The sequence below is a fragment of the Zootermopsis nevadensis genome, unplaced genomic scaffold, assembly GCF_977971745.1.
Source record: "Zootermopsis nevadensis isolate Lab colony 2312 unplaced genomic scaffold, Znev_1.0 Znev_ptg000002l, whole genome shotgun sequence".
NCBI lineage: Eukaryota > Metazoa > Arthropoda > Insecta > Blattodea > Termopsidae > Zootermopsis > Zootermopsis nevadensis.
Window position 1 is genome coordinate 7,597,341 of NW_028259134.1, and position 26,888 is coordinate 7,624,228.

At 36.6% G+C, this 26,888-nt stretch overlaps 1 protein-coding gene across 13 annotated transcripts in view; it reads left to right on the forward strand.

Annotated features, from left to right (window-relative positions):
• The window catches only part of LOC110833793 (uncharacterized), a 73,847-nt gene that overhangs the window by 6,997 nt on the left and 39,962 nt on the right, over positions 1-26,888 (forward strand). For 2 of the 13 annotated variants that reach the window (XM_087348731.1, XM_087348764.1), the window contains exons 1-11: positions 1,271-1,401; positions 2,349-2,609; positions 5,802-5,911; positions 8,386-8,459; positions 11,014-11,122; positions 11,844-11,998; positions 14,744-14,935; positions 16,482-16,624; positions 16,819-16,941; positions 21,312-21,655; positions 26,657-26,786. In XM_087348731.1, coding sequence (XP_087204857.1) covers positions 2,456-2,609; positions 5,802-5,911; positions 8,386-8,459; positions 11,014-11,122; positions 11,844-11,998; positions 14,744-14,935; positions 16,482-16,624; positions 16,819-16,941; positions 21,312-21,655; positions 26,657-26,786 — 1,534 coding nt within the window. In that variant the 5' untranslated portion in view covers positions 1,271-1,401; positions 2,349-2,455. Of the gene's footprint in view, positions 1-1,250; positions 1,402-1,441; positions 1,457-2,348; positions 2,610-5,801; positions 5,912-8,385; positions 8,460-11,013; positions 11,123-11,843; positions 11,999-14,743; positions 14,936-16,481; positions 16,625-16,818; positions 16,942-21,311; positions 21,656-26,656; positions 26,787-26,888 lie in introns of those variants that run through there. The other 11 variants (XM_087348772.1, XM_087348776.1, XM_087348783.1 and 8 more) reach the window with 9 other exon arrangements.

Sequence of the window (26,888 nt, forward strand, 5' to 3'; positions counted from 1 at the left end):
TTGTCACATTTGAAAGTCAAAGTCCTTTTATTGGAGATATACCTTCACTTCCTCATGTACATTCTTTTAATGTTCAACATATAAGTCTGCCAGGAACATTCTAGATCTCCACCTTAAATACGTCAGAAATTGCTTGAACAATTTGGAAAATTTTGCACAGCAATAATATACCACTGCACCAGGAAAACGTAGACCTAATAGAAATGCCATTACTTAAGTTTATTATTAAATTTTGAGTAGTGAAATAAAATTGCATGAAGTTGCTCACCACGTGTGGTGTCTGACTTTGGAAGTGTTTGAATCATTGTCGTTGAGGTGGGGAGAGAAGAACTCGGACGACAGCTTTGTGGTGACATGATGGGTCACTTGCTATTCTCGTTCTTTCTCACCCTAATACCGACGACCCTGCACGTTTTCTGATTGAATTAAAAGTTCAGAAGAAATCACTTGGCTGGGCACGAGTGGAAAGTATATTAAACAATAAATCTAATTATGCGCATATCTGGAATACCTGTCGTAATTTCTCAGCAAACATGGAATGGTTTGTCTTAGGTGTGACGTCGTGGGTGCAGTGAGCTGCTAAATTCTAATTAAGTTTACTGAGCTACGTGTAGTGTGACTGCGTTTAGTAGTTCCTATGAATAGTGCAAAGGAATGGTGGTGGTTAATAGACTTCCATATACGATGTGATTTCACGCTTACGCGGCGACTAAACTCAAAATCTCGGACAGTCAGCCGCTTCAAATGGTTACACGAAGCGATCTGTTTCGGGAACCATCTCCGCCCCCATATTCAGGACCCCTTTGATTGGGCTGATTGCCCCAGAAGATTTTACTGAAATGACTTCCATGTTTCTGTAAAATAGCGTAAACTTCAAACACTTGTTTAACTACATTCAAAAAGTAAACCTATAATTGTTACAACTAGTTACCACAGGACCGCTGCAAATTTGCGATATTCATCCAGTCGACGGATTGTGGCGACATGCAGGGTGATACTACTTTTTGTTATTAATAGCGGAACTCATATTTCAGTTTATACATGACTGCCTTATTTGTATTTATGTTGTAAAGTACTGTTGCTGTTTACAAAGGATAAGGAATGAAGAAAATAGAATGCTTGCTTCCACACTCTTTGCGATGATGTGTCTTAAAATGTCAGAAAAATGTTTTGTCTTTTTTATCAACTTCTTCGCCCCATCGCATAGTTTGCGAATGAAATTCATTGCAATTGTATTTATACAGTCAGCCAATCGCTGTGGCGGAATCTCCACCCCCACAATATCCTAGCTTTGAATGCCAGTTGCTTTTAAGTGATGTGTTCGCAAGGAGCAGTGTCTTCCTTTCGTGTGATAAGTGTTTTAATTTCAGGTTTTGTGTCTTTGTGTGGCTTATATGATCAGTAATAATTGCATATTTTGTAGTGTTTAGGTATTTTTAAACGTTTTACCCAGCTCGTTAGTTGAAACACATCACGTATAATTGTCATTCTCATCATATCTATGCCCTTCACTTGCGATGTGAATTAGCAGATACATAAAATATAACGCAGTTACAGTTGTAGTTATGCTTTCAGCATATTTTGTAAATAATTTGAGATAGGATGAAAAACGTAGGGAATTTTAGTGTAAGGGAACTACATATGAAATCCTCTGATTCTGTGTTGCATTTTCATTGGTGAATATTAGTGTAGAGCATTTAATAATTAAAAGGATTAGTGAAGGACATCTTTGATATTACACTGCTGTGTACAAATATATGTTTTTTTTTGTTCTTTGTGGGTTGTATATAAGAATTCTAAGTAACGGGTTCTGGCAGAGTCGTGTCCTACAGTATCATAATATTAAAGACCTGTGTTTAATATTTACGCAGCATATATTTTGTAATTTTTTACACTTCAACCAGTGGTCCGCAGACCACTGTCAGACCGCAAATATTAGCGTTTTGTATACGTACTACTTCAAAACGAGCTACATTTTGTGTTTCTTTTTGGGGACTTATTTGGTTTTATTGAACATTTCTGCTTCACAGAGAACACATATTTTGGGGGGTTGGTCACTGCGTTCCTCAAATTGTGTAACTGGACCATGTTACAAACCCAAGATTCATGGACGTTGGATATCCGATAAATTATTCTTTGCATTCTTTAGTGTAATTCAATTTGTATAATGTTTTAATATTTGTGAATATGAAGTGTCCCTGATTAAAGGCTTTATTGTAGTGCATTTGCATTATGTGTTGTGTACAGTGTGAGTCAGTGTCCATGAATCCATGAATCAGAATAGATTGAAAAATGCTGCACAATGATACAAGTACATTATGCATTATTTTAAAATTTGTAAAATGTAGGTAGAGTTTAGATAAATGCAATTCAGACTGCTCACTTTAGTAACAGACACACTGACTGCTATAGACCTTGAGTGACATTTTTGGAGACACCAGGCAAACGTTTAAAAATGAGTGGGCCAGGCCCTCTTCGTTATCGTCGTAGCCGAAGGCGGCGTAATGGGCCTACAGGAATTCCTATTGCAGAAGCACAAACTTCACTAGGAACTGGTGCCAGAATAAGATTCTTTCATCAGTCACGGCGAACCAAGAGAGTCACATTTTGTGAGTCAATTTCATTTCCTTACACTGTTTTTAGTAAAGGATCTTGGAACTCATCATGAGAAATGCCATTTATAAATAGTGAGTATTTGTGTGTGCAGCAAGGACTTTGTTTTATTAAATTAAAATGTCTTTTGGGTTGTAACACTGTTTGGACTTGCAGATAGATACCAGTGTTTTAGAATAACATTCTTCCTCTATCTTCAGCTGAAATGCACTTTGTAAATTTGTTAATGACTTGTTATCAAAAATTTATCACAGATATGGACACAATGAGTGTATGAAGAACAATTACAATTTATTAAATTTCCGTAGATCCTGGTACAAGCCAAGGATGTGGAACGTGTCATACATAGTATGAATATGAAAACTTAGTACAATAAAATACCAAAACAAAATTATAAGTGCATACTTATTATAGCTATTTACATAAATATGTACACTGTTGAATAATTTTCAGTTGAGGTAAATTTTTCTATGGAGTAGTGGTGATAACAGATAATCTTTCAGTGCTGGCTTAAATACTTTTATATCATGATATGCACTTTTAATGTTATCTGGAAGAGTATGAATAATTTTATCTCTGCATAGTAAACACCATTCTGATAACTAGTCAGGTTAGCACTTGTTTGATGGACATCATGCTTATGATTTGTGTTTATGCTGTGTATGTCAGATTTTGTTTGGACCTTCTACATGTTGTCCACAATAAAATTTAGTAGTGCGAGTAGGAATTCACTTGCAAGGCAGTGTATTACATCTCTTAAATGGTTTTTCTGCAAGATACTCTTCTTTTAAGAACTGTCATTGTTTTTCTTTTCGATGATAAATACTCTTTTGCTGTCTGTTGAATTTACCCAGAAGATAACTTCTTGTGCATTAAGGATTGAAAATAAGCAAAGTAAACTGATTTTAAAAATTTGTACTTGTCCCCCAATATTGTCAGGGTGATTAAGTCAAGAAGAATGAGATGGGAAGGGCATGTGGCATGCATGGATGGGGCAAGAGGTGTGCACCGGTTATTGGTTGGAAAGCCTGAGGGGAATATACTGCAGGGGAGATCTAGATATAGATGGGAGGATACTCTCAGGCAGAATCTATGGGAGATCCTGGGCCAACAAAATCCAGTCGCTCTAAACTCCTGTCTCCCACGGATTAGATTACAAGTGTTTGAAAACGGTGCTCAGGAGGATATTTGGACCTAGGAGGGATGAAATAAGTGTTTCAGACCATTCTTAATGGAAAATGAAACAGATAAATATTTACCGAAATTAATTTTGCTGCAGGTTTAATTTAAGCACACTTTTATTAGACTCACTAGTTTCTTTGGTATACCAAATTTAATGAGATTATTGTGTAACACATATCTCTTAACAGAGTCGTAGGCTTGCTGTTTTGTAAACTGTGAAACATAAATTATGGTACTTTGAAAGATTTGATCATATAACAGTATCAATATAACTTTGCCTTTTCAGTAATGTGTCAGTTGTACTGTGGAAATCTCTGTTTGTAATAACTGAAATCATAATTTAAAGAGCTTAATTATGGTAGTAGTGCATGTCAAAGCATATAAATTAACATCAGTTAGTTAGTTAGTTACTTACTGTACTTTCAATATCGGTTTCCTCTGCTTCTTGTAATGCTTCATAGCGGTTCTTTAGCTCTAAATGAAATTCTTTTTTTTCTTCTGGTGTCCTAAGTTGTTTCACATCATATCGTTGGTTCCGTTGTTCAAACCTTCTACCTGTAGCCATGATTTTTAATCGGAAGTCTGCGACAACAAGATGGTGGTCACTGCTGATATCAGCTCCGCGTTTATTCCTCACATCCATAAATGATCTTCTAAATTTTTTACTCAGTGCTATGTGGTCAATTTGGTTTTCTGTTTTGTGATCCGGAGATACCCAAGTGATCTTATGGCAATTCTTATGAGGGAATATTGTACCTCCAATCACCAAATCATGGCTGGCACAGAAGTTTGCAAACATGTCTCCATTTTCATTCATTTCCCCAATGCCATGAACTCCCATTACCTGCTCCATGTCTTCATTTCTGTCCCCAACTTTTGCATTCAGATCTCCCATAACAATCAAAACATCCTTCTTGCAGGTTTTCCTGACAGTGTCATTTAGGGATCAATAGAACTCTTCTTTTAGTTCAACGTCTGAAGTTTCTGTAGGAGCATAGCACTGGATGATTGTGACATTTCGGATGTTTGTCTTAAAGCGTGCCGTCATTAACCTGTCTGATAAGGGTTGCCATTCCATAAGGCTTCTTTTTGCTCCTTTTGTCAACAAGAGACCAACTCCGTTCCTATGTTCTGCATCTTCTGCAGTAGGTCCTAAGTACAAGAATATCAGCCCATCTTGTGTTTGCATTTCTCCAATGTCTGGCCATCTCACTTCACTAACCCCAAGGATATCCAATCTGTACTTCAGCATCTCCTTTGTAACCTGCTTTAATCTGCTGGTTTCTCTCAAAGTTCTCACGTTCCAGAAACCTATTTTCGTGGTCCTTTTCATTCCAAAAGTCGTCAACACTGAATCTATCCGGCTGTCTTTTTTTGCTGTTTCCGTAACAAGAGATTTTACAGGTCGGGATGTTAGCCCTACGCCAACCCCCAGCCATCCTGGAGGACCGATGTTTTCTGTCGGGGTTGTCTCCCTTAGCTGGTAGGTCCCCATTTTAAAGTGTCGGGAACTCACTCGCTCGCTTTTTAGCCCTTACATGACTTAGCCGTGTACACAGAGTGTACCCGTTGCCCAGGAGCCATGACGTGGACATGTATGCATCGGACTTGGTAGGAATAAATGTCATTTCCTGTGTTTTATTAGTGCACTTCCACCAGCAGGGAGTGCACCCACAGGACCACATACTACCCCTTTGACCCCCATAAATTAACATCATATTTTTGCAAAATAATGTGTACCTGAAGAGATTGTTTTTGTAATTTTGTGTACTGTGGTTATTTGATCGAAATTGGCATGGCTTTTGGTCTGTATGTTCCGCGGATAACTCATTTATTATCCCTCTTCAGATTTGGATATGAGGTGATTCCTTATGCAGTCCTCAAGATATGTAGGTGACCTGATGCAGGTCATACTGTGTGCAAGTGTCATGTATCTCTCTCACTGTTTAGTTTAGCATAACACTGCTTCACTGAGCTGCAGTTTGTCAAAGATGTGATTGTTTCAGGTGATGAAGAAGTGGCAGTATCAGTCTTTGATGGTGACGAAGTCTTGGACCACCAGATGGAGGAGGCCCAGAAAGGAGCACCTGTTCTGCCTCATTTCCAGTACACGAGGGTAAGTTTTAAGCTGCCCATAAACAGAAATAAATTAACCCATTTTTGAACAATTGATTATACTTAGTTTATTGCACAGCATTTTACTAGGCTCACCTTTGAAGGACCAATCAGGAGTAGAACCACACCACAAACTTCTCCATTTTCTGTATGGTTTTGTTAAACTGTGTTACATGGCTCTTTCTTCCCAAATGTAGTAGATAAGTTATAGTTTATTTTTTATTTTTTGTAAAGTCATTTTGTGTACAGTTTACAAAGTTGAATTGAATTAATTAAGAAGAAGACTACTGCCTTTAGGGTTTGTTAAATTTTAATTTTGTACAGAGTGCCCCTTAGAGAGAGGAGAGCTTCAGGGCATCATACTAGGTTGACAGTGTTTAATTAATATGGATCTTGGAACACTTTGTAAAAACTTTCTGATGTTAAAATTGTCCTAGAATGTTTCAGCTACTCTGCAGAAATTCATGCAGTTTGATATTGACTCGTTCATCACAAATATTTGCCAGATTAATATAATTTTGGTCTGTGTTAGTAGGATGCTTGAATCAAACTCATCCGGTTTCTCAAAAAGAATCATCATATAACAAATTGGTATTTAAAATTATAGGTGTTATTAAACTCATAACTTTCACTTGAAACCTTTTTTTTTTACAGTATACACAAATTTTGTGAAGTATGAAGAAATATAATTTCTTGTATTTTTATTAGCTTTGTCTGCAGTAGAATATATGACTGTGCTAATACTAATCTGTTATTTATTTAATTACATTATCAATATATCAGTCTAAAACCTTGAATGACAGGATGATCATGGAAAATGAATTGCAAAGAATATTGAAGGATTCAATCATGGCTTAATTTAAGGCACTACTTCAACAGTTGCCAGGATCAACTTAGGAATAAACCTTAGTAGGAATAAGTAGGCCCAGGACAGGGTCTGGTGGAGGGCTTTGGTTAATTTGGTGATGGACCTTCGCGTTCGGTAAGCCATCTAGTTGCTTAGTGAGGAATAAGTAGATTTGAGGTTTACGTGGTGGCAAGTATGATGATGGCTGTGTTCTAGGTTTTTCGCCATTTAGTCTGATAGAAGTTTACCAGTGTTTCAGCAGTACTTGCTGCCTTCATCATTAAAGTAACAAATAAGCTGTGCACAAGGAAATTGTTTGAGATGTAGGAACCAGTCAGTAATGGCAGAGCCTTGATCATACCAGTGGGTAATAAGGTGAGGATCAGGCAAGGGCAAGGGAGCCAGTAGAAGAGAGAGGGCATACAACAGCTATGACAGAAGGGAGGAAGACATGCAAGAGAAAGAGAGAGTAAAGGAAATGGGCCTCTCAGGGACCAGCAAGAAGACCATTGGACACAAGGAAATGTGGGTAGATGGAAGAAGGGTGATAAGAAAAGGAAGTGTGTGGGGGAAGTAATGAACTAAGTAACATGAGTTTGGAGTGAGGAAGTAAGGAACTAGCCAGGGCCAGGTTATTGTCCTGAAGAAGACAATGTGGCAGCCTGGTTGCCAGGTCGGGACATGCAGTGTTGTTTGGAGGCTTTCTGTGTCCTTGAGAGAGTGGTTGTATGGCTTCTGTGACTGGCTTAGGTGAAGACTATCCTTCCTGTTCATACCCCTATCACTAATGTCCCACCAAATAAAAACTGACCTCTTCTCATACATTATAATTCTTACATGGTTTATCATTGATTCATAGATCTGGTAATGATTGTTATCAGTCTTGTGTTGTGTTGTAGCTTAATCTAGGCAGCCCCTCTGATCAATTTCTTGCTGCCCATACAGTCATGTATGGCCATTTTGCAAATGACGAAGAACAGTGCGACTGCGGACAGATTCATAGCCCAGAGCATGTACTCATATGTCCAACGATGGGCGAAGTCTGTACGCAACAGGATTTGACGCAGAATTTTGGAAAAATAATATTTAGGCATTTCTAAACATCGAAATGAAATGAATGATTCTAGTAAAACTTCTGTGTTCCTCTTTATTGTATTTATATCATCACCCAATAAATTAACATCATTTGCATATACCAGTAGCTGATGTGTCCCATTCAATTGCAAACCCTCCTGCCTATCTTGGACTTTCCAAATGACGTATTCTAACTCAAAGTTAAAGAGCAATGGAGACAGCATCTCCTTGTTTCAGACTTTAATGCAGTACTTGAATTTGGAAAGGTTTATTGATTGAAGTTCCTTCTATTAAAATGTGAGACAGATAATTGAATAGAATAATGTACCAGTTTAAAAAATTGCCTGGTTGTGTCAGAATCATCAGATGAATGCTACTTGTAACTTAATAGATCACTTGCACTTACAGATTTTCTGTTAGTGCCTGGTTACTGTTTGAGTTTCATCCAGTGTTCACAGTCATTTGCAAGTACCCAGGCTACTGTTTTTAGTCTTGGTGTCAGGGATGTATGGTACACACATACAGATGTCTGATGTCTGTTGTGTGTATTGCAGGAGGAGCTTATGCAATTCCAGTCTCACCCACTGTCTAAGAAGAGACCAGAATTCTTAGATCCAGCTTTTAACAAGTAAGCTATAGGATTTACTAGAGCATAAATATATACTGTAGACCTATTCATTATCAAAATATGTATGGTTGTCTAACTATAAATTAGAGATTACATAAACAACAAAGCACAGATAATTTAATTATGCATGGATATGAAATTTCCATCCTGAAATATCACTGTAAAATATGAGGTGTGATAAGTTCCCAGAATGCCTGCAAATATGTCACATTGAGTAATGAGTAAGGAATAACTACTCACCAACATGTTATGACGTGTGTGTGACTGCATCTTGTGTGTTGGTGAAGTAAATAAGGCAGTAGTAGCAAAGTAGTAGAAGAGTTATGCAAGTGTGGATTATTGTCCCAGTGGAAAAATGAGTGATAGATAACATAAAGTTTTGTCAAAGTTAGGCAAAAGCACAAGTGAAACTTTGCACATGTAAACACAGGCTTATGGTGCTGATGCAAGAGTCTCTGCATGGCATAAAAGGTTTAAGCGGTGTCAGGAAGACGTGAAATTCGACAAAAGAACTGGACATCAAAAAACTCACTAGGCAAATGAAAATGTAGAAGAGTGCAGAATTTGGTTTGTTCTGACAAATGATTAAATGTACTAATGTTGTCAGATGAACTAAATTTAGACAGGCAAACTGTGAGGAAGATTTTGACTTAAGATTTGTGAATGAGGAAAGTTTCAGCAAAGATGGTGCCACAAATTTTGTCTGATGACCAGAAACAGCGGCAGCTTGATGGTTTGTTCTGATCTTTCTTGTAATTTGACTGAAGGAAACAACTTTATGGATAGACTTATCACAGATGATGAATCATGGTGCTTTAGTGTGATCTGGGAATGAAACATCAGTGTCACCGAGATGAAAATAAAGGTATGCATATGCATGCCATGAGAACAAGTGAAGACAGGTTTTTTTTATCACAAGGGCATTGTTCACTTTGAGTTTGTTCATCAAGTGAACCAGCGTTGCTATTTAGAAATATTGGTAAGATACTGAGATTGTTCATCTGAGAAAAGTTGCACTTTGGCTTCATGCTTGGATCTTTCATCATGACAGTGCCCCTGTTTATGACATGCTTGCTGTCTGGTAGTTTCTGGCCAGAAATCATTATAGAAATTAGGCCCTTTACATATTCAGAAGATGAATTCCAGAAATGTTGTGAGTAATGGGAACACTGACTTGCTAATTATATTGGTGTGCAAGGAGACTACTTTGAAGGTTACAGCAACTATTAGAGTGTAAGTAATTAAATACAGCTTTTATGGGGTATTCCAGGAACTTCATTGTCACACCTCATATAATAGTGAAGTACAGAAATAATTTGTGATGTATATTACATCTTGAAACATGAAATGTAATTTATAACTGTTGTGAGAATATGATAAGTTCCCAATTTTTATTTTATATTGTACATTGTAAATGTGTGGCAAGTTTTGGCACCTCTTCTTCTCTTTATAATTAGCCTTCAGTTCCATATATTTTTCCATTTTTGCTTGAGTATTTGAACCAAACTGCACAGGAGTTTTTGTGGACTCTGCAAGAAGTTACAGGTATGCTGCTAGATCTGCTCATTGTGTTTAATATTCTGGGCAAGAATAATACTTTTTTAGGCTATATGTGGCCAAGTGTTTTCTTGCTGAGGAATCATTTCTTTTTGTTTTAAATCTTGCTGATGGGTTCTTACAAATGTTCCTTTGTTAGAGAGGATTTATAGTCGGCAGCCACTATTGGCAAGATATGAACCTTAGTGTCCCATGGCTACAGAAATTTGAAAATGTTTGATGTAATTTCATTTTTGATGGTGTAGTGGTGTGCTCAGTTTTCGAAACTGCAATACTGTCTCGGCAGCAAGAAATTTTGTAACAAATAATTCCGCTGAACATCTTGCTCTGTTTTCATCCTCGATGAGTATGATGATAAATAATTTCATATTAATGTTCATATTTCTGTCATATGCATGCGGGGTGTAATGTGCCAGTCTGATCATTTTATTTTGAACATAATAATCGAAAAAGATTAGTCACTGAATTTATTGTACGCTCTTCATACATTAGCATGAAATCGTTAACTCTTTATAGGAATGTTCATATACATGGGGAATACCTATAAAGTAACTCTGTTTGTACACATGAAAGTATTTGAGAATGATTGAATGGATTTTCATTACATTTGATATTGGGGAGTTTTACTAAAACTTGTTGAAACATTGTAGTTTTGGTCAGTCAGACAGCAATAGTAAGCACCGTATGTGAAGACCTGTGTGCATTTCTGTGCTCTGAAGTTTCCAGTTAGGGAATTCTTTATCTGGGAAATTCCTACTTGGTGCATCTCTGGATTGAGAATTCCTCAACCATTCACAAATGTTGAAGTTCAAACTCGAATGTTCTAGAATTGTACATTATACTTACATTTCCTGACATGTTTCTACCTAACTTTGCCCCCTTTCAGTGAATATATTTGCTTAACTCTCTAGTGGTTTGTGAAGTGTCTATAATCAGTTTTATTTCTCATTGTATGATTAGGTTAATTGTTACAAAATTGTTTTGTATTGTGTAATAGCTCTCGCGGAGTTTGGGATCCAGAACGCTGGCATCTGGACAGGAAAAGGTCAGAGACTCCTCCAGAAGATGAACGTGGAGTTCGTGGAGATCTCCCAGTGGACCACAAGGTATTGTTTATGACAGGGAAGTCATAGATGTGATTGGTATAATGTTGTTAATATGTGTGCCTAATAATACAAGACAATGATTAGCAATTTCTCTGCTTATATGGAATATTTCTTGCAGAGAGGAGAATTAGAAGATTTGATTTGTTTTACCCAATTCATGACATGTTATTATATAAATAATGTAATAGTTTTAGCATGATTAAATGTAGCTAAAATGTTAACTGCAGCCTACACATTGTTGTCCAAGAGGCAGATGTTTCTAGTTGTGTTATGAGATTGCTTTGAAATACCTATATTTCAGTGAGACTTTTTTATACATGTTGCCTCTGTTGTAGTAATTGTATTCTGATACTGCAAGTGTTGTGCGTGTTGGATGAACTGTGAAACTTAATCTACTGTTTATTACAGCAAGAAATGGAATTGAGCACTTTGTGTCATGTCTTGTTTTGAATTTTTTCACATTGAAACTGAAATGTAACAGTAGCTGATATGAAATTGTTAATGGAGCGAGATAGTGATGCATGTCAATAGCATACAGTCTCTGTAGGTATTAATTTTATGCACACTATACAAATAAAGTAAACATGTACTTTTGGGGTAATTCTTTGAAAGAAATTGCACAGAAGCATCACAATACTTTTATGAACTTTATTTTTCACAGAATATTATTAAAAAGACAAAATAAAGAATATAGTGGAAAAATTTTATATTATTTTTGTAGCGGCGATCTGGTGATCCCCGAGAACGGGTACGTAAGGAACAGGATGGTATAGTTTTAAGTCCTCAGCGCCGAAGCTTCAACTCCGGATGCTTTGTCAACATCAGTCAGAATAACAGACAAGCTGAAAGTCCTCTAGGGAAGACTGATAGAGACAGGTGAGCAAAGTAGTATAAGAGTTTTAGTTGGATGTGTGTTTCAGGGTGTTAAACATAATTGCATTTTATAAGTATATATTTAAAATATACTGTGTGAGCTAGTGGTTTACCAAAACTAAGGCAAAAGCTTTTCACTGGACTGTGTCCAGAGCCAGTCTAGTCCAGTCCACTTTACGAGCTAGTGTGATCATGTGACTTCAACCACCAGTTCCCATTGGCTAGCTTGAAACGAAGCAACAGACCGGCTACTAGCAACATCATGACTACTTGCCATCCACCACCAGTTCCCATTAGCTAGCATGTAACAAAGGAATGGACTGGTTACCCAGCAACACCGAGGTTGAGAATAGAGATGGTTTTTGAAACATTGGCAGAAGATTTGGTTTGTTTACCGTTTAGCCACCTGACAAGGCTTGTAGCCGAAGAGTATTTTATCCACTTTGCAAGCTGTTTTCAAACAAATTTACTTCTGAGAACAGTGTGTCTTTCAAATAAATTAAGTAGTTACAAAAAATGTTGAGTATAGTTCTTCTTTGAATGTCTTCAATGATGGTCTTATATTACTACTTGCTTTGTTTTGGATTTTATCCATCTTGTGTTTTTCTAAAAATTCTTAAAAACCTTGAAACCCCAAAAAATTACTTTATTCCAAAAGATGATGTTTACTGATTGATCTTTGAGAGTGCCCAGATATTGGCTGGTAACTAATAATGGAGAAAATTAAATATTACTGTGGGTATGCAAAGAATAATGAAAAGAACAAGAAACTAGGTGAAGTTGGCTGTCTTCTCGAATGTTGCGCATTGTAGTCTGATAGATATTGACTGACATTTCAGAGGAGCTTACAATCTTCATCATCAGGAGATGGCCATCTTCATACTTACTGCCATTAGAATCTCAGATCTTGCCAAGAAGAAGGATCTTTGACAAATATTGCAACATCTGTTATTTGTTCTGAATGTTAAGTAATGATATAGTACCAAAAAGAAATCAAGATTTACTCATTTACTTCACTGTGAATCAGGAACTTGGTGAATGTGCTTAAACCAGGAGAGACTGTGGATGTAATTAGTGATTGAACTCATTACGTGTTTTAACAGTGATAGTTTTGCAAAGCTGTTTACACTGCACAGAATTAGTTTTTTTATATTTTTAATCATAACATACATTATGTTTCAAATGCAAGTTATAGTTTATTTATTAGATCTATGTCTTGTATATACATTTTTCGTATGATGAGCTATTCTCATGAAAATCAGCGAAGGTCTGTTTGAGCTTTGTGTGAAGTAATAATTATATTATACCAACACAAACCAAAATTAAACGTGTCTGAAGTTTGGTGTCTAACTCCTACAATATATGTTATCAAAATTTGTTTCATAGTTTTAGAGATGAAGCATGCATATGGTCAGATGTAACTGTCATCAGTTTCCATGCATATTATTTATGTTATGCAGACAACTGACAACATTTATAAGTGTAGTGACATCAGATATGAAAGAACATTCATGATTGACGCATTTAGCTTACCAACATGAGACTTTATAAATATGGTAGTCATCACCAAATTGCATGCTTCAAGGACACAGAAGGAGTTCACTCTCTCATATGTACCTTTCTACATGACTTCAAGTGAATAGTACAGCATTGCTAGCTTTGCTGTGTTTTCTGAGCTGTCTTCACTCTTTCGCAAGCAGTTATGTGTAGGACGTGAGGTTTTCATGGTGGTCAGTCTGAAGATGGTTGTCTTCTGGGTTGTACCAGACTATGTGGCGCAAGAACCCAGAACACAGCTGTCTTCATGCAGCTTCGTAATCCTGATTGGGATTGTGCTGTGAATTTTAATACATTTCTTTCCTTAAATTCATATTATATGTTGTGTCTTACACTAAATTAATTGCTGTGTGGTGATGTAGGAGAGTAACCTGAAATTTCCTTGGCTGTTAAAACACCAGTGAGACTGGGCATGTTGGGAAAATTTGACTGTAGAAGTCATAATGAGAGGACTATTTACAATATCTTAACATTTTTCAGACATATGTGAGGAACCTAACATTTCAATAACATAAAATTAAACATTTAAAGCTAAAAATAAAGTACCAAAGTAAACATTTAGTTGTATTATGTGGCAAGGTCCCAGCTGTGGGGCAAAATCACCATTTATACACAACATACAAACATTCACCATACTTTCTCACAAACCAAAAGATTGGTTGAAATGTGGTTTATGAAAATATAAAGTTTGAACTGGAGCTGCATTTCACAGCCAGAATGTAGGTACAGGATGCACAGAATGTACATTTGTAGCAGGATATATTTTTACCTATGTGGTGAAGAATAATCTGTAATTCAGTGAAAATTTTGTCTGGTTTAAAATAGTCAAATTCCATGGCAAATGCATTATTAGGTATTGTTATATTAACAAAGACATGATGATTGCAGTAATCAAAATCTCTTGTTGATCATATTAAAAATAAAAATGTTACGGTTGGTTGAAGTGAGAAGCCCAACAAAACATTCAACTTGCCTAGGTTCCACTATTTGTACTTCAGTGTTGTACAGTTTTGCTGCATCCTTTGAAGCATGCAATTTAGTGATAAGGATATGCATTACTGTAAGATCAGGTGTTCATCTCTATAACATTTTTAATAATACACATTAATGACTATAGAATAAGCTGTGACTTTTCTCATTGTTTGAGTTGTTTATTTCAGATTTATAACTTGTATTTCATGGTTGATGCAGGGACATAGGCCATCGAGATATGGCCCCATCTCGGCGTATAGGCAGTGGTCGTATCTTGACTCATAATGTGTGGGACTTCCGTCTTGACCGAGAGAAGGACTCAGATCAGCAGGTAGATTATACTTTTCAGCGTAGTGGAAACAGTGGCACTACTACCAGAGACCGAGAACGTGATAGAGATCGTGAAGAAAGGTAAGTTCTGTTAATGCATCTCTTTATTTATTCTTTTCTTGACTGAATATTTAGAAAGTGTTTTAAGGTTGTGGTTTTCTGATTATTTTGTACAGAATTGATGATGGCAGAAGCAAAAATAGGACACTTAAGTCCGGATTATTCTTCCTTTAAAAATTTTGAAGTTTTTGTTCTCATGTTCCTGTAAGACAGTTTCTTCTGCCCTCTACTTATAAACTATCATATTTTCATCAATGCATTAACCTTCTAACCAAAGAACCAAAGCAGATTCCTTGCTTGTTCACAATCTCCTTATAGTTGTAGAATCATATACCCTTTTGTTTACTTTATCGTTTCTCAAATTTTTCTTCCTCTAGTTTCCTCAAAACTAGATTATAAGACTATTCATATTCAGTTCATCAGCTCACCCCTTTTAAAACTTCTGTCTCCTGCAGATATTTGTAGTATCTCAAATGACAAACCTATTCCACTTTTAGATGTACATAGCTGCCTTTAGTCATTATCAAATCTGGACTCCTTTAGGTGTGTTATGAGATCCCCCTCCTCTCTACCTTTTCACATTCTGTATTAATTTGCATTTCAGATTTAGTACGGTATGTGATTGTATTGGTTTACATGTGAAATTTCTAAATTTAGAGAAGATTAATGTCTTCTGGGAAGTTGTGCTGTGGTTTCATAGAAGTTGACAGATATTTTAGAGGTGCTTGCTTTCTCCATAATCAGGGTCAAAGGCATAAAACACAGTCTTCATGCCCATGCCATCCTATATCATATGTGTATTAATTTGGAGGGTGCACATAGGTTATTATTTAAACAAACATTTTGTGATTTGTGGCTTGAAATGACCATATTTTCAGTATTGCTGGAAAGTTATATAGCTGAAAATGAAAAGGTGTCATTGAAGAATATGGATAAAAGTGCTGGTGGTCTGTTTTACAATACTGCCCTAGTATTATCCAGAAGGAACATAGGAAAACAGCAGGGAACCTCTTATCAGTATAGCTGGTGTCTAGGTCATGATTCAAATCACAGACCCAATTGAGTATGAAACAATTGCTACTTGAGTATAACTAGGGGTTCAATGATGGTTTTTGACAAATTCTTTTAGTAATTCTGTTTCTGTGTCATTTTACAGATTCTGAATGATACAACTTGAATTATGTCATTCTGAATACCAGTGATGACATAAGTTAAGCTTGTTTATGTAAATTTATGTTCAACTGTAGTGAAATTGTGTTGTAGGCTAACCACATTTGTAATATGTATCCTCAGTAGCATCTTTCTTAGAGCTTCCCTTCCTCCTTTTTTGATTATGTGTCAGTCAGAGTCTCAACTTCTCTCCTTGATAATTATAAAAAATTAGATCATAAACTGATTACTTTATTTGTATCAATTTTATCTGAAGAGTAAAATTCAGGAAACTGTACTTCCAGTTACAGAAAAATAAATTATTATTATTATAATGTTATGACATCTGTATATTTATAAACCTGCTGCCAGTTGAGATTGGAATCACTGCACTAACCATTATTTATTACATGCTTAGGTTTGAACGTCGATCATTTGGTCGTGACTTTGATCGGGACCGGGAAAAGGATCGTCACCGTGACCGTGCTGATAGGAGTCGTTATGCTGATCGTCGACGGGCATACAGTGATAGTCGAGAGGAGGAGCCAGAGTGGTTTTCAAGTAAGTGGGTTAAAATTGCTTTGCACTTCATTAACTAGCTAGCTAACCAGTTAGTCAAAGAATCTATAGTATTAGAATTCATTGGTGCTAAAACAAAGATTGCAGTTGTCTAGTCACTTTAGTCCTGTTTACTTCATCAAAACCTATTTTCTGTAGATGCGTAACTATTAATGTCTGTTTATCTGGTTTTCTAGGTGGCCCAACGTCGCAGCATGATACAATTGAACTTAGAGGTTTTGAGGATATTCCTGAGGAGCAGGTGACACATGGTGCACCCAAAAAGCAGTCCCCTCCTCAATCCAAAGTTGGGAAATCCAGTAAGTAAGGAAGATGTGAAGTAGATTTTATGTACCTCTAGCAGCAGAGCTGGTTTTTTTTTTTTTTTTTGTTGGTTTTGAACTTAGGCCATGGTTGTCCAGAAATTAAATTACAGTAAGCTAAACTCCCCCTTCAGTTTTCCTCCTCCTTAACAGTGGTTGCTACAGTGGTACTATGAAGGTCTGAATATCTTGCCATCATTAAACAGTATTGAGCACACTAGCCAGAGTTTTGATTTCATTAAATGTCAGGCATCTTGTACTAAAACAAGACTTCCACTGCTGCTCTGTGCTAATGGTGCTAAATGAAAAGAGAAAAGGTATGCTTCAAGTTGAAGTATACAGTGAAATGTCATTTTAATTGATGCAGGAGTAATGAAAATATTTCAGTAAAATAACTTTTTTTTGGACCCCACCAATTTAGTATTGTTCTGTAAAAAATGTTTAATTTTAGTGAGTACTGTTGTAATGAAGATATCAGTTTAATGAAATAAAAATTCATCATACTGTGAAAAAATATAATCAGTGTAACAGAATTTGTAAAAAGAAAAGATTAAACAATGCAACGCATTTTATGACATCCACCATGGCATATGTGAGACAGAGATAAATGGGGGGGAAAGAAAACAGAGTTACAACAGATCATAAAGGTATGTTCATTATGGAGAACTACAAAAATGTAGACATTTGTCATGGCATTGATATTCTTGAGAGAAACTGCATGAATAAAACCCTGAGGAAAAAATTCATCCCCCACCTCAACCACGTCCCAAGTGTGCCAACCCCGCAACATTCCATCTTGCTTACTTTGGTCATTCGCATGATTTTAGCTGCATGATGAAAATTGAAAATTGAAACCATGTTTTGATGTGGTCAATCAGCAAGCATTTTGATTCAGCTCAAGTAGAAAAGGTGCGTTGACATTGGTTGATCTTAGTCAATTGCATATTTTGATGTGATTAATCAGTGAGTATTTAAATTCCACTGAAGTAGAAAGACTCTCCTTTTGTTTGATTCAGTCATTGCTGCATGCCTAAATCACCTGTGTAAACATCCGCATCTCAGCTCTTTAAATTATCATGCAAATGATTTGTCTATTTTTTATATTTCATAAAGAGTTGTAGGTCTTAATGAGATATTTTATGTTATGTACAGTGAGCTGTTTCAAAGAAAATTAGTGGAAAACCCATTGCAATCAACAGTAGTTAAAAACACTTGTGTGCTTTTCATATCAGTTATATTTAAATGGAGGGAAAATTTCTGGTTACTCTAAGGTTTCATAATAAGTCATAGAATGAAATAATGTAGTCTAGGACAGTGGTTCCCAAACTTTATTCTGGTGCCACCATTGAAAAGGAAATTTCGTGCACTATACAGTTTTACATTATAATTATAGGTGGAGATATAGGGGGAAATTTTTGGTATTTTTATAGGTGAAAATGCACATATATTTATTTACCATTAAATTTAATCCTTGATTTCCCCTTGGCTTCCCATAGAAATTACTCTGAGTTTGCCCATGCTAACCATAGAAGTCAACAGAGTGTAAAATTACTAACAGTACATACTCAGTGGGAAGGATGGGCCTACATGTTTGAAACTAGGTACTCATCCTTGTTTAAATTGTCTGTACAGTAACTCACAAGTAATTTTCAATTTGGGGGCAGTTATGGTACTTCAGTGTAATTGGTGTTATTGCTGAAAATGTTTTTTACACAGATATGTTGTTTTTGAAAGTCGTAACATCGTGGTGGCTAAATGTGAGAGTTCTGAATGTCCTTTTTATATGAATTAAAAATTCAGGAATAGACAAAGCTGCAAACTTGATCCTGAGGTTTGTATCACAGGAAAGATCCATCAGAGATTCCTTGGCTGTCATATAAAGGTGACTTATGTTCTTATTGATTGCAACTTCAAATTGATTTTGCATTCATTAATGTCACTGAAGGGTTAGTTCTGGTAAGTAATTAAAATTGCTCTAAAGATTAGTGAGGTGAGTCAGAACATGAGGTTACTTTCTTCAAATGCAAAATAGTTTCTTCTAGGTATTCACACTTGTTGACAAACGTTTCTGGGTAGTTTCTATGACAGAGGCTTTTCCATTGCATTGTCTTTTTTGTGAATGCTGAGACCTTGTCAGAAAGCTGAAAAACAGTTGCTTTTGAACCTTGAAGAGATGAGTTTGGTTTGTTGACCTTTATTAAATGTATCTGACAGATAAGACAGAAGAGCAATCAACTTGTTGTCTTAAAAAGTGTCGACAAGGCAGAGAATTAGACTTCTGTAAAAATGTAGGTACTTCTTTTTTGAGCAGAGCTAATCATTTAAGAACTTTACGCCTTGATAACCACCTCAACTCCAAATGAAACAGAAGTGTCTTGTGGTCTGCCTACATTTTCTCATTCAAAACTACAAGTAAGCGAGAGTTTAATGGGCAAGCTTTTGCAAAGTCACAAAAAGAGGCTAGAAGTTCCTTTATTGAAGTAATAACTGCCGTTCTCAGTACTTTAACTGTTTATGGATTTCTTGTAGTTTTCTTTAAAAAAATTGACAGTGGAACCACGGTTCCGGAGAATCTGACGTAAATACGTTTCTGTATTTAAATTCTATTTAAGCAATAAATACAATGAAAGGAAGGTAGCTGAATGTAATGTAAGGAAATGTAATAAACTGTAATGTCTAGTCTACGACGCACTTCTTCTAAAAGCGATTCACAGCTCAGCTCTTTCCGCAGTAATGTAACACTACAATTCCGAGTAAACAGATGACGTTTCCTAGGTAACATAACAATGCACGCAAGCTGACCATTGTTTCGTAACAAGATGAATGACATTGAAGATAACATTACATAACTTTACTTTACATTGAATTACGTTACATTATAGAGACGTAAATATAATTTAAATACAAAGACATATTTACGTCAAATTCTCCGGAACCGTGGTTCCACTGTAACTTTTTCCCCTATAGGAGAGCCATGGTATCACCCAATATGTCGATATCACTTTTCAACACTTTATTAGCCACAAATCCATTTTTACAGAACTGCACAGTGAACAACTTGGCCATATCAGGTTTCACTAATGAACTGAGACCACAGTAGTTTGTAATAATAAGAGCTTCAACAAGTGCATTTTGCTTTTCTTTCTCCCTGTTTAATGTAAGCTACCAGCAATCATTCCAATATTTGTAATGGTGCATGAGGGTCAGTTTTATGTAAAACTGTCTATTGTGAAGACTGCGTAATTACTGCTAACTGAACTGTTTTTTATGGATTTTATAAGGTAAATAAGAAATGAGACAATTTAATCAGTTGGTAGTTCAGTTTTGAACCATTCCCATAATTTTTATGCGCATTACTTTCAATGTTTTGCTTACCAATTGTATGCACATCACCTAGTTTTTGAACCACTATTCTAGGGTTTTTCATTGTGTGGCCTGCTGATGTAATTTGTGCAGCCCATGTACATTTTTCTGATATTAATTAACCCTGCGTAATGAAAAATTAGTCACTTCGTATGTTAAATATTTGTATAATTTTAAGTGATTAGTAAATAAATATAACTTCTTTGTTAAAAACTGTGTAATATTTGAATCTGTTTGCTTAGCAGTTTTATAAATTTCCTCAGTAAATAATTCTGTGTATATCTTGGCAGCCCTTAAGTTGATTAGAAACTGTAAGAGGGTGTTCCCACATCTTGAAATGTTGGGTACTCCCAATGTAGTCAGAAGAGTGGAGCTTAGAAATTTGTTACATGAAGTATTGATTTACCTCATGCATATTTAACATTAATTATATTCTAAAACAACCTACAAGCACTGCCTCACTGATTGAAAGTCTGGAGAGATCTTGTTCATAATTTGTGCTGAACATTACATTGATAAAGCAATTTAATGCCAAAGAAATTGTGATGGTATCATAGTTTTGTGAATGTACAGTAGGCCTAAATGGTTAGAATTTTAGATTAGAGTACTAGGAAATTATTTTACTAAACTGTTGTATATGGACATCTTACAGGTTTCTGTTTTGAAGAAAATCTTCAACTTCTGATATACATACCAGTGAATATGAACTTAGTACTTGAATACAAATTCCTTCCTAATATATTGTACTTAAATAGATATACTAAATCAGCACCTCATCCCAGCTGAATGAGGTCTTGAATGAGGCAGTTTCATTAGCAACTTGGGTGAGAGAGGACAAACATCCAGAAATCAAAAATTATTCCTGACATTACAGAAAGGCAGTGTTAAATATTACATCTGCACTGTTAAATTTCTTAATGGAGTGCTAATGTAAGCATTTACCTTTTTCTGTAGTGTGTATGGAAATAAATTAATATATTCTTGGAACTTTTTATTATCTACAGATCAACGTCCAGTTACTTTGAGCCGTCAGTCTTCAGATTCAGTACTGCAGCAGCAGACCAGCTTGGCGGGCCCGACAGGTCGCAGTACTCCAACATCTATTGGAGCTATCACCATTGCACCTGCTGCTCCCCATTCTCCCATACTAGAAGATGTATCTGCATCAAAAGCAAAACATGCTACTTCAACAGTTAAGGCCTCTGAGGAAGATTCTTCAACTGACAAACGAACCATGACCTGGGAACCAGAGAATGCAGAGGAAAATGGACCCCATGTGTTGCAGAACTCTGAATTCAACCTGGAACTAGATGACATTCTTAAAATTGATTCTCTTCCATTGTTAACGGTAAATATTGATTTACAGCTGCTTTCTGTATTGACATGTACCTGTTTGATCTAGGGATTTTCAGCCATCTATGACTTGGGACTACATTCACACTTCTTATTGGCTCATTTACCACTACCCTATAATAGGGGACAATTTATTAATATTCATGGAAATTTATTAAAAATAGAACAAGTTAATAACATTATTGCAGACTGGTTCACATGTTACTGAATTATTTGTTTCAAAATCAGTTAGCAGTCAGATATTTGACATTACTTTTGCTTGATTAATTTGTCAGTGAGTTTTAATTTATGTTGTTGCTATTTGTAGCCATCCCTTTAGTGTTCATCAATAAGACCTGTCCTGTTTCTTGATTTGGCATTAGTCATTAGGCTGGACAGTACCCCACAGCAGTAGGCACCTCAAAATAGTGACACTATCAATGCTTCCATGCCTTGGCTGTAAAAATAATGTGAACGTTTTTTTATTGATGTAAATACATCTATACGGAAGGGTCATTCCGCAAAACAGTGTTAGGAAAATGTGTAAGATCAACAATGTGTAACAATGCTTTACTCCTTTACCTAAGAAACTAATGTTATGTCATCTGTTTATTCAGCATTGTTGTGTTTCATTATTGACATCAACAATCCGCTTTCGTTATTGCGGAAAGAGCCGAGCTATGAATCACTTGTAGGAGTGCGTCGTAGAGTAGATAATATTTTGCTGTTAAAAACGTTTTAGAATATCACAATTACTTATCTTATATAAGAATTATTAAGAAATCTGTGATACTGCCCTCCACTCTCTCCATTTTATTTTGATTAAATTTGTCATTGCGGGTGGACATCGTGGTCTCTTACAATTGAACAAAGTTTGAGGTAAGGGATTCCTAATTACGAGGCGCGTCCCAAAAGTAAGTTTCCCACTCGTCCCACAGCTAGCAAACCTTATATTGAGCGAAGCGACTGTGCGTACGTGATAGAGCAATGACGTAGCATGGCGCATGCACTAACAGTACTTCCCGCGTTCTCACAGTAGCATCGTTGCAGCTGTTGAAGATGGAGGTTCTTATTCCAGCTCCCGCCGACTGTGAAGTGCGGTCAGTGATAAAGTTTTTGAATGCACAGAGCATAGCGCCGATCAAAATTTATCGTCAGCTGTGCCGGGTCTATGGGCCTAACGTCATGAGCAAGCAGATGGTGCGTCGCTGGTGCAGACAATTTTCAGCAGGTCGACAAAGTGTGCATGATGAGAAGCGCAGTGGGAGGCCATCCATCATTACAGACGACCTTGTGGAGCTTGTGCGGGAACGCATTATGGATAATCGTCGCTTCACAATTATGGAACTCAGCAGTCATTTCCCGCAGATTTCCCGCTCCTTGTTGCACGAAATTGTCACGGAGCACCTGTTGTTCAGGAAATTGTGCGCCAGGTGGGTGCCGAAGCAACTGACACCAGAACACAAAACAAAGCGCTCGACGGACAGCAAGTCTCCTGCAGGAGTTCAGCTGGGAGGTGTTTAATCATTCACCCTACAGCCCGGACCTCGCTCCCAGTGATTTCCATCTTTTCCTACACCTCAAGAAATTCCTGTCCGGTCAGCGTCAGCGTTTTGAGAATGACAGAGAGGCGGAGATGGTTGTCACACAGTGGTTCCAATCCCAGGGGGCAGACTTCTACGACACAGGTATTCAAAAGTTGGTCCCACGGTATGACAAATGTCTCAATTCCGGTGGCGAATATGTTGAAAAATAGCTGGACACTTGCTGTATCTGTTGCAATAAATACAGTGAAACCTCTATCCATCGTTCCCGGAACAATCGTTTTCCCGGATGCATCGTCCGTTTTGTTCGGTCCCGAATACATCCCATATAAAATAATGTTACATTTTCCCGCTTCTATCGTTCCTCAAACTATCGTTTTATCGCATCGATCGTTCAAAAATCTTAGTCCCGGCCCACAATTTTCCCGCAATGATCGTTTCTGAGAATTTAAAATGCTGGGTTTAGAGATAAATTAATACCGAAAGACGCATAATGTTTTTGGAATACACAGTAGCGGTAACCTGTTATGTCGCCCAACCAGCACATTCTTTTGGAATGAGGGTCTGTGGTGCAGGGGTGATAGTTGGAGTGAATGGCGGTGCTCATTGTCAGAAATTTTACGATTTTAATTAGGGTGCACTCATATTTCGTTCCAGCGATGCCAGATGGCATGTGCAGTGTGAATTTCTTCACAAATGCTTTTATTATAAGTACAAAGGAAAGGCTGGCGGCACTTTTCATTCTTCTGGTTCATCTCGTTTCCAGCGGTTCAGGGTCTTCTACAGCTACGTTTCGTTGAGTTCGGCAGTAATAGTATTTCCATTCTAACTGTTATTGTTCGCGAAGAGGGTGGGAGCGGTGAGGAAGAGTAAGACGACGAATGCGAGCCCGAAGCTTTGCCGAGTTTTGCCGAAGCACACCCTGCATTGGCAAAAGTGAAGACGTTCTTTTATGCGCTTAATATTAGTGAACGTGACGAGGAAAACATTTTGAACGTGGAAAGTGCTCTGTTTGGTCTAAAATGTAAAGTTTTGACAAACCAGTTGTCCATTAAAGACTTTTTTGGTAAAAAGAAGTAACTTTGAAAGAGAAACATTGTTTTCTTTTAAATTTTTAATGCTTTCCCGCATCTATCGTTTTCCCGCATTCATCGTTTTTATTTCCCACCCCCGCCGAAAACGATGCATCGAGGTTTTACTGTATTTCCATGAAATTGTGTTTTGTTTCTGTAAACGGCCCCAGGGAAACTTACTTTAAGGACGAGCCTCGTATTATTATTGTTTATCACATTTAATGTTTTCATCTGCATTTGTGAACTCGTGTAAGAGAATTAGGCTTGTCTTCTTTTGATGTAAATACGTCTATACGGAAGGGTCATTCGGCAAAAACAGCGTTAGTTACGATGTGTAAGATGCAGCGCTGAGTCACCTTTAAATTTTCATTCCTCAGGAATGGTAAGAGTAAGGGTAATGTAACCAATATGTAAAATGATCAGTAAATAAGGATCTTTAAGAATCTATAATGTATTTTATTGTAATGATAATTGTTTATACGTTTATTATAATTTTAATGAACCAGTGTGTACAATTTTCAATGTATCTGGCGTTAAGCGCCCGCCTCTCGAAAACCGTAAGAGATGGATCGGACATATTGCATACAAAATACGTATTACCTCTTGAGGTTTCCATATCTGTTTTCAGATTTTACATATCAAAATGGTTTAGGATCTACAAACATTTATTTATAGAAATAAAGGCTCATCACACTTCATGCTACTGCTGCGTTTGCGTATTTACGTCAGATTCTCCGGAACCGTGGTTCAACTGTCAATTTTTGTTACACTGTTTCCATGCTTACGGTCACCCTCAGTAGGCTGTTTTAAGCTTGAAAACCAGAATGCGCCCTACCAGGCTCAAAAAAACTGCTTTGCGGATCACACATATTATTTTAATATACTTTGCTATGAAAATTAAAATATGTTAGAAAATAGCAAATAAAAGTTTACTAAAATCATCTTCTGCACTGTGTTCACAGCTAAAAGAAGCTGTGGATACATTCTAACATTTTGACAATACTACTTTACATCTTGGAAAACACTTTGTGACATATTATGTGAAAAATTTCATTTATTAATAGGCATAAGTTTCTGAATATAGATGTACTATCTGTCCTGGAAAAATATTGCTGCATAAATGTGAGACGTGCAGTGGCAAAAGATTGACCTTGCAGTAATGTTAGTTCTGTGGAAACAGGCTCTCAGCATTCCTTGTATTATGAGATGTACAGTAATAGATTTAACAAAGTGTGCTTTCTGATATCAGGTAATTATTTATCATACAGGTTATAGAATATAACCAGAAATGTATGCACGCTGCAGAAAACACATTTGAGTGCCATGGATGGAGAACCCCTGATTTAATCTGTTAACAAGATCCACTTGCTATTCTTCCTGGATCAGGAGTATATCGGTCTTACTCAGCAGTTTCTTACTGTTTGAATATGATTGTACCATCAATATTTCCCACTTCTTGCCTTAGTGTTTTTAAGGATCTAATAAATCCTGTCAGTTTGTCTTGAGTTTTATTCATTACAGTCAGTTCTTTATGCCTGTGCTGGCTAGACAGGTGAATGTGCAAAGGCTTGAAAACTAGATGCCATTTTGTGGCCTCCACAACCATTACAGTCCTGGCCATTAAAAAAAAGAGCCTATGTGGATACCAAACATGGGACACCTGTGTTGTTGGCATACATGATACCAACTGAACTATGGCAGTGAACTGAATTAAAGATTCTTTTTCAGGGCTTATAAAATAAGAACAAAGTTGAAAATAAATTTTATGTTAATAAGATAGTGGAGTGTTTACCTCTTATATTTTGGCCAAGAAATCAGAAGAGGATCCACTGCCATACTGCAAAAACTGGAGCCATTAGTGAGGGTAACAGTCAACCAGGTCCCCTTATGTGTGTATTAAACATGGAATTTATGTCAATAATATTGATGTTTGTAGCTGAAAGAGTTGATAGACATGCACAATAAGAGATCCTCCCTACTTGTCAGACATTTATAGTTTTGAGAGTGGTAATTATGTCCTAAGTTGCATTTTGTCTTTTTTAAGGAACTTTCAAGTCACATTTATTTTTATTTAAATATACTTGTTTTGTGTATTAATGTACATTTATATGCTTTATTTTTACAAACAAGCGTGTACTGTTAAACATGGTCAAGTTCCTTCATGTGATGTTATCTTTAGATGAGAAATATTTTTGCAAGCCTGAAGATGGCAAGAAACCTGAAGTGTAAAACAGTTACCTTTCCTTAAATGAATAGTACTCTTATTCTATTGTTGGTTAATGAGAAGGGCTATAATATGTTATTGTGTCAGTAGAGAGCCTATAAGAAGAGTGAGATATAATGAATTCTTAACATACTGCACTTTAAGGAATATCTTAAATTTTTGTGTATTTGTTACAGAATGGCACAGCAGTGGAAGGCCCAGCTGGTTCCAGGTTTTGTCAGTTTTTCCGGCGAGAGAGTCCTTTGAATCAACCTGAAAGTCGTCGCTCCTCACTTCATGATGAATTGCTTAATAATATTATTAATGGTAAGAACAGATGATCGTGCTTAGAATGAGTATATATGAAGTTTAAATATTGTTTTTATCTCTGGAGGAGGTCTGAAGTCTTTATTGAATTTACCATTTGAT